The following is a 14,847-nucleotide window of genomic DNA, read 5'->3' on the forward strand; positions in this document are numbered from 1 at the left end:
CTGCATGTTCTTTTGAGCATATATTTTGTATTTTTGTTCAGTACTTATAATGGGTTCATATTTCTGTCTTGTCACTGTCCTAAGCCACCTTCCTATCTCTAGAAACAGAAAATGAAAACCTAATGTAATCACGGCCAGGCATGAAGATTCATCTTAGTACTAACTGCATGAATATTTAGTTGGCTTTCATATGTACACATAATTAACTATATGTCCCTTTTGCATTTTAGACTCTCCGGAAAAATATTCTTTCTTGAAGGTAAAACTTATAGTTTTATTTAGAATTTTTAACTACAGATTGTATGATATGTACTTTACTAAGTACTAATCATATTGTTTCAATACCTTTTCAGCCTACTGTTGAGGAGAAAGTTTCTGTTCCTAAGAAAGGAGGAGAAATGGAGGAAAAACAAACATCCAAATCAGGTTTTTTAAAATAGAAATCTAACAATGGAAAGAAGTACATTTAAATATTTGAAATGCTCACAGTCTTCTTCTTCTGAATTATTATTATTTTTTTGGCCAAGTTTAAGTGAAGGATTGGACATAAATAAGGTCAATGTTATTGCTGATATCCATGTTAGAACAAAAGATATTCACAAGCCTAAGAAAAAGAGCTTTTGAAAAATGTAAGCTTTAGCCGAATTCTTTTATTTATTTATTTTTTTAAAGATTTTATTTATTTGTTTGACAGAGAGAAAGATCACAAGTAGGCAGAAAGGCAGGCAGAGAAAGAGGGGGAAGCAGGCTCCCTGCTGAGCAGAGAGCCTGATGTGAGGCTCGATCCCAGGACCCCGAGATCATGACCCGAGCCGAAGGCAGTGGCTTAACCCACTGAGCCACCCAGGTGCCCCTAACTGAATTCTTTTAAAAGGAGGAGCAGATTATTTGAAATGCTGGAATAATATCAAGTGAGTTTTCAGTACCAAAACCTGTCAGAGTAGTGTACCAAAATTTTCCCCCTCTTCCTCACGGTTGGGAAGACATTAAGGACTGACATGGCAGATTATGCAGAGCTATGTCCTAGTCAGCAATAAGTGTGTGTGTCTTAATGGCTTATAAAATGGTGGAACTTCCTAAGTAGTATCATTGAGTGCAAAGTAAGAGAACTGGAAGGAAAAAGAGAGCAGGGTCAGTTCGGGGGAATCAAGGAAGCTTTAGCTGTGATTTAAAGTCCATTAGAAAGTTTATGACTTTTGGACGCCTGGGTGGCGTAGTTGGTTAAGCAGCTGCCTTCAGCTCAGGTCATGATCCCAGCGTCCTGGGATCGAGTCCCACATCGGGCTCCTTGCTCGGCAGGGAGCCTGCTTCTCCCTCTGCCTCTGCCTACCTCTCTGTCTGCCTGTGCTCACTCTCGCTCCTCTCTCTCTCTGACAAATAAATAAAATATTAAAAAAAAAAGAAAGTTTATGACTTTTAAGACTTTTCCAGTTTTGAAGAATTGATAGTGACGAACATGAGGCTTACTTCTAGAGAGTTAAGTTAAGGTAAAGGAATGTGGTAGCAGACACAGTATGAACCAGAATTTCTCCATTTTTACTGAATCATCGGAGACCTTCTTAAAAATGGGCATTGTGAGGGACACATGGTGTGTGGCTCAGTGCATTAAGACTCTGTCTTAGGCTCCGCTCATGATCTCAGGATCCTGGGATTGAACCCTGTATCTGGCTCTCTGCTCAGCAGGGACCCTGCTTCCCCCTCTCTCTCTGCCTGCCTCTCTGCCTACTTGTGATCTCTCTCTGTCAAAGAAAGAAATAAAATCTTTAAAAAAAAATAAAAAAAAATGCACATTATGAGCAGCAGGTCTGGGATCCTGCATTCTGACCTGTCAGGTGATGCGAATGTCAAAGGTCCTGGGTCATGTGCTCCGTAGCAAGGGTGTAGACTTCCACATAGAGACATCTGGAAAGGCCATTGGATACTTCAAGACACCATAGGATCAAGGAAAACATTATTTTGTTTTATTTGTGAGCATGTTTTTAGCTAGAGGGGAGCATGGAGATGCAGAAAGAGAGGTTATAGATGTAAGAAACTAGTGCTAAATAAAGAGGAAAGAAGTGGTGGGGATAATCCCTAATAAAAAGGGTGTACATGCAGAGCAATCAAGACCATAGATCCACAAATAAGTCTTTTATTAGGATTTATTTTCTTTAATTGTTTTAGGGAGCCAGAATGAGAGAGACAGAGAATGATCAGGGGGAGGGGCAAAGGCAAAAGGGGAGAGATTGCTCAAACAGGCTCACTTCTGAGCCTGGAGCTCAATGCATGGTTCAGTCTGAGGACCCTTGCCCTCATGACCTGAGTCGAAATCAAGAGCCGTATGCTCAATCCACTATTCCATCCGGGCGCTCCCAGAAATTACTTTTTGAAGGGGCATAGTGAAGGGAATGAAGGAAAAGGGAAAGGCACCTTAGCTGGTAAATTTTGGAGTTGTGGAGGAAACTCAAGAGAATTCACTTGTGATGGCGTGAGGGTATTTGCACTAGAGCAGATTAAATCACAGCTGCTCCACAAAGAATACTGAAAGCAGATGGAGTGCTAGACATGGGGTCAGTCTTAGCCACATGTTCATCCTCCTCGTGTCTATTGGACATCAAAGATACAGGTTACATCGGTATTCATTATTCAAATGAGATACAGAATCTATGTCTCCCTTTTTTTAAGATAGGTAATTTTTTGATATGACAGTTTTTTCCAAAAACCCTTGAAAGACTGACATGATCTACCAAATCAAACTACGTTTGGAAACACAAGAAATTATAGGGTTGGTTCCCTAAATGCTAAAATTGTTATTATCAATACATATGACACTAATTCTGAAATACAATTGTATTTCAGTTCGTAGGAATTCTGTGGCCATTAACTACATTTTTTTCCATTTTGGTAGTCATACTTCCATGTTGAAAGTTTATTGTTCATTATTTCTTATATGTGTTTTACGTACCTTTCTGCATGAGTAGGTCAAGAAATTTTAAGGTGGCTAAACTAGTGGATACAGGAAACGTAGGCATACCAGTAGCTCACGTGGGTATGGACAAAAATGAGTACTTTTAGTAACTGTTATCCTACAACTGTATATCCAAACTGATCAGTTCATAATGCTTTCTCTGATTAAAACTCAATTATGCATTCAGTTGAACTATCATCACAACTGTAGACTGCCTAAATTATAGTACAAATTGAAGAAGGTGGTAAATACTTAGAGTCTAATGGTATAAATGATTCTGCCGTACTGCTTCAGGGATGTGATGTAGCATCGTATCACTGGCTTTCACGTTTGTCCACTCAGGATCACGATTTGTTCCTCTCAGTAGAAATGGCTTTTCTGCCCAACCCACTTTCCTGTCTGCAGAAATAGAACACTAAAACCTAATGTAATCTGAGCCAGGCATGAGGATTCAGCTTAGTATTAACTACATGAATGTTTAGTTGGCTTTCCTATGTATCTATAATTAACTATATGTCTCTTTTTTTTTTTTTTTAGATTCTCCAGGAAAATGTTCTTACTTGAAGGTAAAACTTACATTTTTATTTTGAATTTTTTTTTATTAAAAATTTTTTTCCAATTTATTTATTTTCAGAAAAACAGTATTCATTATTTTTTCACAACTTCCAGTGCTCCATGCAAGCCGTGCCCTCTATAATAACCACCACCTGGTACCCCAACCTCCCACCCCCCCGCCACTTCAAACCCCTCAGATTGTTTTTCAGAGTCCATAGTCTCTCATGGTTCACCTCCGCTTCCAATTTACCCAAAAGCACATACCCTCCCCAATGTCCATAACCCTACCCCCCTTCTCCCAACCCCCCTCCCCCCAGCAACCCACAGTTTGTTTCGTGAGATTAAGAGTCACTTATGGTTTGTCTTTTATTTTGAGTTTTTAACTACAGATTGCTGAAGTGTTCATTATGTCTTAATCATATTGTTTCAATACCCATTCAGCCTGCTGTGGAGGGGAAAGATTTTGTTCCTAATGAACCCGGGGAAATGGAGGAAAAAGAAGCATCCAAGTCAGGTAAGTTTTATAATACAAATTTAATGGTGTAAAGAAGTCCAGTAAAATATTTGAAATGCTCACAATCTTCTTATTCTGAAGTCTTTCTTTTTCTTTTAGCAGGGTTAAGTGAAGGTTCTGACATAAATAACATAGGTGTTATTGCTTATGTCCATGTTTGAATAAAAGTTATTTACAAGCCTAAGAAAAAGGGCTTTTAAAAAACACAAGTTTTAGCTCAATTCTTTTAAAAGGTAGGGCAGACTATTTGAAATGCCAAAATGATATCAAGTGAGCTTCAGGTACCTAAACCTGTCAGAGTAGCGTATCAAAAATTTCCCCCTCTTCCTGCTTTCCTCACAGTTTGTGAAGACATTCAGGACTGCCATGGCTGATGATGCAGAGCTATGTTCTCGTCAGCGATGAGTGTGTGTATCTTAATGGCATAAAAATGGTGGTACTTCATAAATAGTATCATTGAATGCCGAGTAAGAGATGGGAAGGAAGAAGAGAGCAGGGTGAGTTAGAGGGAATTCAAGGAAGCCTTAGCGGTGATAAAAAGGCCATTAGAAGGTTTATGACTTTTTAGAATGCCTGGCTGGCTCAGTTGGTTAAGTGTCTCCCTTCTGCTCAGGTCGTGATCCAGGATCCTGGGATCGAGTCCCATATCAGGCTCCATGCTCAGCAGGGAGCCTGCTTCTTTCTCTGCCTCTGCCTGCCACTCTGCCTGCTTGTGCACGCTCTCTTTCTCTGACAAATAATTAAATAAAATCTTTTTTTTAAAAAAGTAAAAGTCGGGCGCCCGGGTGGCTCAGTGGGTTAAGCCGCTGCCTTCAGCTCGGGTCATGATCTCAGGGTCCTGGGATCGAGTCCCGCATCAGGCTCTCTGCTCAGCAGGGAGCCTGCTTCCCTCCCTCTCTCTCTCTCTGCCTGCCTCTCTGTCTACTTGTGATCTCTGTCTGTGAAATAAACAAATAAAATTAAAAAAAATAAGTAAAAGAAAGTTTATGACTTTTAAGACATTTCCAGTTTTGAAGAATTGATAGTGACGAACCTGAGGCCTGCATCTAGATGCTTAAGATAAAGGAATGTGGCAGCGGACTCAGTATGGACCAGAATTTCTCCCATTTTAGTGAATCGTCAGAGACCTTGTTAAAAATGCACATTGTGAGCATCAGGCCTGGGATTCTGCATTCTGACCTGTCAGGTGATGCGAATGTCAAAGGTCCTTGGGTCATGTGCTCCGTAGCAAGGGTGTAGACTTCCACATAGAGATACCTGGAAAGGCCCTGGATACTTCAGGACTCCATAGGATGAAGGGAAAGCATTATTTTGTTTTTTATTGTGAGCATGTTTTTAGCTAGAGGGGAGCGTGGAGATGCAGAAAGAGAGGTTATAGATATAAGATATCAGTGCTAAATAAAGAGGAAAGAAATGGTGGACATAATCCCTAATAAAAGGGGTTAAAGCAGAACAATCAAGACCATAGAAATAACTCTGTTGTAAGTATATTTTTCTTTATTTGTTTTAGGAAGAGGGAATCTGAGACACAGTGAGTGATCAGGGTGAGGGGCAATGGGAGAGGGAGAGAGAATCCTTAAGCAGACTCACTTCTGACCCGGAGCTGGATGCGTGCCTCTTTGTGAGGACTGTGAATTGCCACGTGAGCCGAAATCAAGAGCCGGATACCCAATCCGTTGCTCCATCCAGGTGCCCCCAGGAATTACTTTGAAGAAGGGGATAGTGACGGGAACAAGGGGAAAGGGAAAGGCACGCTAACTGAGAAGTTTTGGAGTTGAGAAGGAAACTCAAGAGAATTCACTTGTGATGGCCTGAGGGTATTTGCACTAGAACACAGCAGCTCCACAAAGAATACTGAAAGCAGATGGAGTGCTAGACTTGGGGTAGATCATAGCCACATATTCATCCTCAGGTCTTTTGGGCATCAAAAATACAGGTTACATCGGTATTCATTATTCAAATGAGATACGAAAGCTACGGCTTTCTTTTTTTTAAGATAGGTAATTTTCGGATACGATGGCTGTTTCCAAAAACTCTTGAAAGACTGACATGATCTACCAAATCAAACTACGTTTGGAATCAAAAGAAATTACAGGGTTGGTTCCCTGAATGCTAAAATTGTTATAATCAATAAGTATGACAGTGACAAAAGATTTTCAGTACCTAAGATTTCTGTGGCAATTAGATTTTGTTCCATATGCATAGTCATATTTCCATATTTAAAGCTATTGTACATTATTTCTTAGATGTGTTTTATATACCTTCTTGGGTAAGTGGATTAAGAAACTTTAAGGTGGCTAAACTAGTGGATACAGGGAATGTAGGCATACCGGTAGCCCACGTGGATATGGACAAAAATGAGTACTTTTAGTAGCTGTGATCCTACAAGTGTATATCCAAGCTGATCAGCTCATAAGGCTTTGTTTGATGAAAACTCAATTATGCATTCAGTTGACCTATCATCAATACTGTGTACTCCTACAACACTGGACAAATTGAAGAAAGCCGTACATACTTAGAGTCTAATGGTATAAATGATTCTGCGGTACTGCCTTAAGGAGGTGGTGTAGCATTCTACCATTTGCTTTCACGTTTGTCCGCTCAGGGTCACGATTTGTTCCTCTCATTAGAAATTGCTCTTCTGGGACACCTGGGTGGCTCAGTTGGTTAAGCAGCTGCCTTCAGCTCAGGTCATGATCCCAGCGTCCTGGGATTGAGTCCCACATCGGGCTCCTTGCTTGGTGGGGAGCCTGCTTCTCCCTCTGCCTCTGCCTCCCACTCTGTCTGCCTGTGCTCACTCTCGCTCCTCTCTCTCTTATTTATTTATAAATAAATAAAATCTTAAAAAAAAAAAAAAAAGAAATTGCTTTTCTGCCCAACCCACCTTCCTGTCTGCAGAAACAACCCCAAAACCTATTTGTAATCTGAGCCAGGTATGAGGATTCAGCTTAGTACTAAGTGCATGAATGTTTGTTGGCTTCTATATGTACATGGAGTTAACTATATGACCCTTTTGCCTTTTAGATTCTCCAGAAAAATATTTTCACTTGAAGGTAAAACTTACATTTTTATTTGAAATTTTAACTACGAATTTCATGAAGTGTTCATTATGTCTTAAGCATATTGTTTCAATACCCATTCAGCCTGCTGTGGAGGGGAAAGATTTTATTCCTAATCAACCCGGAGAAATGGAGGAAATTCAAGCATGCCAGTCAGGTAAACTTTACAATACAAATTTAACGGTGTATAGAAGTCCAGTAAAAATTTGAAATGCTCACAGTCTTCTTATTCTGAAGTTTTTAAATTTTATTTATTTATTTATTTGGCAAGCTTCAGTGAAGGTTCTGACATAAATAAGGTAGATGTTATTGCTGATATCCATGTTTGAACAAACGATATTTACAAGCCTATGAAAAAGAGCTTTTGAAACATGTAAGCTTTAAAGATTTTTTTTTATTTTTTAAATTTTTTTTTAATTTGTTTGTCATAGAGAGTGAAGTGAGAGCAAGCACAGGCAGACAGAGGCAGGCAGAGGCAGAGGGAGAAGCAGGCTCCCTGCCAAGCAAGGAGCCCGATGTGGGACTTGATCCCAGGATGCTGGGATCATGACCTGAGCTGAAGGCAGCTGCTTAACCAACTGAGCCACCCAGGCGTCCCGAAACATGTAAGCTTTAGCTCAATTCTTTTAAAAGAAAGAGCAGACTGTTTAAATGCCAAAAGTGTTATCAGGTGAGCTTCTGGTACCAAAACCTGTCAGAGTAGGATACCAAAAATTTCCCCTTCTTTCTTTTCTTCCACTGTTGGGAAGACATTAAGAATGTCATTGATTATTTAGAGCTATGTTCTAGTCAGCTATAAGAATGTGTGTCTTAATGGCATGTATATGGTGGTGGTACTTTACATATAGTATCATTGAGTGCAATGTAAGAGAATTGGAAGGAAGAAGAGAGCAGGGTCATTTCGGGGGAAATCAAGGAAGCCTTAGCCGTGATAAAAAGTCCATTAGAAATTTTATGACTTTTCTTTTTTCTAATTTATTTATTTTCAGAAAAACAGTATTCATTATTTTTTCACCACACCCAGTGCTCCATGCAAGCCGTGCCCTCTATAATACCCACCACCTGGTACCCCAACCTCCCACCCCCCCACCACTTCAAACCCCTAATTTTATGACTTTTAAGACAATTCCAGTTTTGAAAAATTGATAGTGATGAACGTGAGGCTTTCTTCTAGAGGGTTAAGTTAAGGTAACGGAATGTGGCAGTGCACTCAGTATGGACCAGAATTTCTCCCATTTTAGTGAATCATCAGAGACCTTGTTAAAAATGCACATTGTGAGCAGCAGGTCTGGGATCCTGCATTCTGACCTGTCAGGTGATGCGAAAGTCAAAGATCCTTGGATCATGTGCTCTGTTGCAAGGGTGTAGACTTTCACATAGAGACATCTGTAATGGCCCTGGATACTTCAAGACACCATAGGATGAAGGGAAAGCATTATTTTGTTTTTTATTGTGAGCATGTTTTTAGCTAGAGGGGAGGGGAGCGTGGAGATGCAGAAAGGTTATAGATGTAAGATATCAGTGCTAAATAAAGAGGAAAGAAGTGGGGGAGACAATCCCTAATAAATGGGGTGTAAAAGCAAAACAATCAAGACCATAGATCCAGAAATAACTCTTTTTTAAAGGGTTTCTTTATTTGTTTTAAGGAGAGAGAATGAGAGAGACAGTGAGTGATTAGGGAGAGGGGCAAAGGGAGAAGGAGAGATTTGCCTCAAGTTGATTGCCTTCTGATTTGGAGCCTGATGTGGGACTCTATCTCAGGACCATGCCATCATGACCTGAGCTGAAATCAACAGCCAGATGCCCAATCTGCTGCTCCATCCTGGTGCCCCCAGAAATTACTTATGAAGAAGAGGGATAGTGATGGGAACGAGGGAAGAAAGAAAGGCACGTTAACTGGGAAATTTTAGAGTTGAGGAGGAAACTCCAGCAATTCACTTGAGATGGCTTGAGGGCATTTGCACTAGAACAGATTAAATCACAGCTGCTCCTCAGAGAATACTGAAAGCAGATGGAGTGCTAGACATGGGGTCAGTCATAGCCACGTATTCATCCTCCTCATGTCTACTGGACATCAAAGTTATGTGTTGCATTGGGATTCATTATTTAAATGAGATTAGGAAGATATGGCTTTTTTTTAAAAAGATAGGTAATTTATTGCTACTATTGCTGATTGCAAAAACCGTTTAAAGTCTGACATGATCTTGGGTTGCCTGTGTGGCTGACTTGGTTATGCTGCTGCCTTCGGCTCAAGTCATGATCCTAGGTTCCTGGGATCGTGTCCCACATGGGACTTCTTGCTCAGCAGGGAGCCCGCTTCTCTCTGCGCCTCTGTCTGCCACTCTGCCTACTTTTGGGCTTTCTCTCTCTCTGACAAATAAATAAATAAATAAGTAAAATCTTTAAAAAATAAAAAAAGACAAGATCTACCAAATCATAGTAGTTTTCGAAACAAGAGAAATTATAGGGTTGGTTCCCTAAATGCTAAAATTGTTATTATCAGTAAGTGTGACACTGATTCTGAAATACAAAGGATTTTCAGTACCTAAGAGTTCTGTGTCATTTAAATAGATTTTTTTCCCGTTTTGGTAATCATATTTCCACAGTGAAAGCTTATTGTACATTATTTCTTAGATGTGTTTTATATACCTTCTTGAGTGAGCGGATCAAGAAACTTTAAGATGGCTAAACTAGAGGGTACAACAAATGTAGGCATACCAGTAGCCCACATGGGTCTGAATTAAAATGAGTACTTTCAGTATCTATTATCCTAAAAGTGTATATCCAAGCTGATCAATTCATAACACTTTCTCTGATGATAACTCAATTATGGATTCAGTAGAACTGTCATCAGAAGTGTGTACTGCCTAACTTATGGAAGAAATTGAAGAACATGGTAAATACTTACAGTCTAATGGTATAAATGATTCTGTTGTACTACCCTAAGGATGTGATGTAGCATAGTACCATTGGCTTTCTCATTTGTCCATTCAGGGTCATGATTATTCTCTCATTAGAAATTGCTTTTTTTCCCAACCTACCTTCCTGTCTCCAGAAACAGAACACCAAAACCTAATGTAATCAGAGCCAGGCACAAGGATTCAGCTTAGTACCAACTGCAGAAATGTTTAGTTGGCTCTCGTATTTACATAAAATTAAATATATGTCCCTTTTGCTTTTTAGATTCTCCAGGAAAATATTCTTACTTGAAGGTAAAACTTATACTTTTATTTTGAATTTTTAACTACAGATTGTATGAAATGTACATTGTCTTAATTGTGTTCTTTCAATACCCATTCAGCCTGGTGTTGAAGTAAACCATTCTCTTCCTAATAAACCAGGAGAAATGGAGGAAAAAGAAACATCCGAATCAGGTAAATTTTACAATAGAAATTTAACTGTGGAAAGTAGTACAGTAAAAATATTTGAAATGCTCAAATGTTCACAGTCTTTTTATTCTGAATTCCTTTTTTTTTGGGCAATTTTAAGTGACGTATTTGATATTAATAAGGTAGATGTTATTGCTGATATCCATGTTTGAACAAAAGATATTTACAAGTATAAGAAGAATAGATTTTAAAAATGTAAGCTTTAGCTCAAGTTTCTACTTTTATGTTTTAAATTCCTAATGTTCCCAGTTTGGAACCCCTTTAATTCCTAGGGCTTCCAGAAGTTGTTTATTAAGACTCTAACCTTTTCTGGTGTTTACAATGTTTATCCGAATTCTGAACTTTACTTAGAGTCTAGCTTCATTTGCTAACGTGATTTGTGTTTTAAGTTTATTTCATCTTAGTGTCGATGTTCATCATCTAAGCCAGACAGATATTCTGATTAGCAGATGTGTGTGTGTGTGTGTTTATGTGTCTGTGGTGTGTTTGATTATTGGAAATGCGGGAAGTAAGTAGTTCTATCTTAATATTTGGTAGACATAATCCTTTACAACAGAAATTCTGAAACTCATTGGCCTGAGGGTCCTTTTATACTTTTAAAAAATTATTGGGAATTCCAAAGAACTTCTGTTTAAGTGCGTTCCATCTGTTGATATTTACAATAGCAGAAATTAAAACAAACATTTATAAAGAAGCAAATACAAAAAAAAAGAAGCAAATACGATCATACTTTTTTAGCCATTAGAGCTATGACCCATTAATCATGCAAGTTGTGATCGTATCGTATGTTCAGAAAACTTCAGCATACACTAAAGAAGGGAATGAGTGAAAATGTCAAATAACATTTATCATTGTTGTGAAAATAGTTTTGACCTCTTGGATCCTGTGAATGGATGGATCCTGGAACTCTGTGGATTCTCAGATGACGTGGGAGAACTGTTTTAAACCATGTACAGGGTTCATGGATTCAAAGTGATAACGGGGCCCTTTTGATGAAATGGGCATTAAGGTTTCATTCCTGCATTTCTTGCTTTTTACCTTCACTTAAGAGGTATAAGTCAGACAATCTTGTTTTAAAGGAAAATATTTTTATTATATATTCATTTTCTGTTTCATGGCACTGTAGTTTTTGGATCTAGTGTGGCCTGAGACTTGGCCTGTCTTTACATGGAAATGATTACATTCCCCAAGGCTTTCTTTTCTCATATAAACTTAGTTTGTCTAAGACTTAAAGATTTCTGAAGATACTGGTGTATTGAGGAAAGACAGTCTCATTGTAGTTTAAGAAGTACCATTCATAAATGCATGTCTTTGGAATAGACAGTATGTATTTAAACATAAAATAAAGGGGCACCTGGGTGGCTCAGTGGGTTAAAGCCTTTGCCTTCGGCTCAGGTCATAATCCCAGGGTCCTGGGATGGAGCCCTGCATCAGGCTCTCTGCTCAACGGGGAGCCTGCTTCCCATTCTCTATCTGCCTGCCTCTCTGCCTACCTGTCATCTCTGTCAAATAAATAAATAAAATCTTTAAACATAAAATAAATGGTTAGAAATAAATTTTGTTATCCATAATTTTATAACCTGGTAAATCTTAGTCATTATTGAACAAAAACTCTTATGGAATACTGAATATGTAATAGAGCATGGTGAGTAAATTAAACTATGTAATAATACTAGAGAATACAAAAAATGAAAGGCAACTAAATTAATCTGTGTGAATGGCAAGTATAGGACATGTAAAATACAATAAGCTATGAATGAGTAGTAATACGTCTGGGAGAAGAGCAGAACATGGAACTGCTTCTCTGACAAAAGAATTTATACAAATTAGTCAAGTTTGTATTATTATTTACATTCTAATAAATCAACTTTGCTTTTTAGATTTGTCCAATTGGAAGTCTACTGGTTTGAAACAAAATAGTGCAATTTGTCAAAGATCCAGGGATTTGAAAGTTGATGATAAATGCCCATCTGTATTACAGTCGGTGACCAAAATGTGGTCGGCATCCACAGAGTTTAAACAGATGCCCTTAATAGATTAAAAAAGGGATTAATAAGGGGCTCCTAGGTGGCTCAGTGGGTTAGGGCTCTGCCTTTAGCCTGGGTCATGATCTCAGGGTCCTGGGATCGAGCCCCGCATCGGGCTCTCTGCTCAGCAGGGAGCCTGCTTCTTCCCTCTCTCTCTGCCTGCCTCTCTGCCTACTTGTGATCTCTCTATCTGTCAAATCAATAAATAAAATATTTAAAATAAAAGAAAAAGGATTAATAATATTGGAGTTGTGTTTATGTTAGAAAATTCTAAACTCCATCATGTGTGCGAATCACAGCTACCAGGAAACAGAAAGCACAAAGAAGGTAATGAAGAAGCATAGAGAATTCAACCTCTCCATGACCTCACCATAGCTTTGATTTTTCAAAAATAATTTTGTGACAAAATTTACTTTGTGTTTACTCCTTTTATGCAACCTACAAACAGTCTCTTTTAGCAGGACATTTGCATTCTTCTTCTAACCAAAGCAATTTAGGAATAAGAATTAGGAGAAAGTTGGGTGCCTGGGTGGCTCAGTGGATTAAAACCTCTGCCTTCTGCTCAGGTCATGATCTCAGAGTCCTGAGATTGAGCCCTGCATCGGGCTCTCTGCTCAACTGGGAGCCTGCTTCCTCCTTTCTCTCTCCCTGCCTCTCAGCCTACTTGTGATCTCTGTCTGTCAAATAAACAAATAAATAAAATCTTAAAAAAAAAATTAGGAGAAAGTAATTTCTTTTAGGCTATTTTTTAACATTCACTTGAGAGTGGGTAGCAGGATTATATTTAGAAGTTTGTGCCCAGCTGGGAATACTAGGTAGAGGTCTAAAGATTGCTTATTGAAAACACAGTTTTTTAGCTTTATTTTTATAGCTTTAAATTCACAAGTATTGGTCAAATTATATTCAGTGTAACTAGAAAAAGCAGCTTCCCAAACCAAATATTAAAATAGTTCCTATATTCTGTATGACTTTATTTTAGAGTTGGCTTTCCCAACAATAATGGGAATCATTGAAAATTTACTGTATGGTACCGTCTTCTCAACTATGTATGCAGAGTCTGTCTCCTTGTTTTATTATTTTTATTTTATCTTTTTAGAGAGCAAGAAAGTGGGGAGGGAGGGAGGGAGGACAGAAGGAGAGGGAGGGAGAAAACCCCAAGCAGCAGGCTTCATTCTTAGCATGGGGTCTGTTGTGGGGCTCGATCTCACAACACTGAGATCATGACCTGAGCTGAAATCAAGAGTCAGACACTTTCCTCACTGAGCCACCCAGATGCCCCTTTATTATTATTATTATTATTATTTAAAAGATTTTATTTATTTGAGAGAGAGAGAGAGATTGAGAGAAGGGAGGAGGGGCAGAGGAAGAAGCAGACTCCCCACTGATCTGGGAGCCCAATGCAGGACTCCATCCCAGGACTCTGGGATCATGACCTGAGCTGAAAGCAGCCACTTAACTGACTGAGGCAACCAGGTGCCCCCCTTCATTAATTTTGATTAATAGGTGGAATATTGGTTTTAAGGAGTACTATGTCATTTAAAAATAATATTTTCCTGATATACTCAGTCTGTTGATTAACCATATCTAATGTGTGCTCTACTTTATGTGCCAGTTAACTCAGTGGCTTTTATCAGTCATATGATCAGATCAGTACTAATAAATTGTAGAGTATTTTTTTCACCCCTGTAGTTTTATGTTCTTTCTTTACTTGTCGAATTAACAGTATATTTTTCAAAAGATTTTCAGTTATCTCCTAGACTAGTGAATGCAGACAATAAATTCAAAGTTATTTACCTATACAAGTGATTTGTTCCTGTTACTTCCTCGTGAGCTTGGTGGATCCAAGAAGCAGGGCTTTTAAAACAAAGCACCCACAGGTTCCTGTAACATAGGAAGATATGGAACAGAAAGATTATAAAATAAATACTAAAACAGTTCATGTAGAATAATTCCCACTTGATGCCTTTTATAAAGTAATGAGCAAAGTTGGGACCCAAAGATTGTGTGTTTATTCATTTAATATAGATTTATTCTGTACTGGCCCTGATAATTTTATATCCTCAATATTTCTAGAATGATTCTGTCAGTTCAGGTGTGCTTCATCTTTATTTTGCATCAGTGCCTTCTCATTCATCTCCCATCTTTTATTACAATGCCCCTCAAATTCATCCCTCCCCACAGCATTTAGAGTGATCTGTCTCAAATGCAAATATGACTGTGAACCATTGTTGAAAATATGTTTGTGTCCAGGTATCTTAAAATTACATATAAAGCTTTCATAATTTTGAGTTCTGCTAAACTCTAACCCTTTCTACTGTCTGCCTTTTTCTCTGCCATTCTGAACTGCTGGTGATGT

The 14,847-nt window shown here is 38.6% G+C and overlaps 1 protein-coding gene across 5 annotated transcripts in view; it reads left to right on the forward strand.

Annotated features, from left to right (window-relative positions):
* The window catches only part of LOC122892541 (ankyrin repeat domain-containing protein 26-like), a 149,098-nt gene that overhangs the window by 35,399 nt on the left and 98,852 nt on the right, over positions 1 to 14,847 (forward strand). For 3 of the 5 annotated variants that reach the window (XM_044229183.1, XM_044229184.1, XM_044229185.1), the window contains 8 exons: positions 231 to 259; positions 354 to 426; positions 3,485 to 3,513; positions 3,944 to 4,016; positions 7,041 to 7,069; positions 7,160 to 7,232; positions 10,259 to 10,287; positions 10,377 to 10,449. In XM_044229183.1, the coding sequence (XP_044085118.1) occupies positions 231 to 259; positions 354 to 426; positions 3,485 to 3,513; positions 3,944 to 4,016; positions 7,041 to 7,069; positions 7,160 to 7,232; positions 10,259 to 10,287; positions 10,377 to 10,449 (408 nt within the window). Of the gene's footprint in view, positions 1 to 230; positions 260 to 353; positions 430 to 3,484; positions 3,514 to 3,943; positions 4,017 to 4,358; positions 4,514 to 7,040; positions 7,070 to 7,159; positions 7,233 to 10,258; positions 10,288 to 10,376; positions 10,450 to 14,847 lie in introns of those variants that run through there. The other 2 variants (XR_006381420.1, XM_044229187.1) reach the window with 2 other exon arrangements.

Source organism: Neovison vison, chromosome 12 (assembly GCF_020171115.1).
Source record: "Neovison vison isolate M4711 chromosome 12, ASM_NN_V1, whole genome shotgun sequence".
In the NCBI taxonomy this organism is placed as follows: Eukaryota; Metazoa; Chordata; class Mammalia; order Carnivora; family Mustelidae; genus Neogale; species Neogale vison.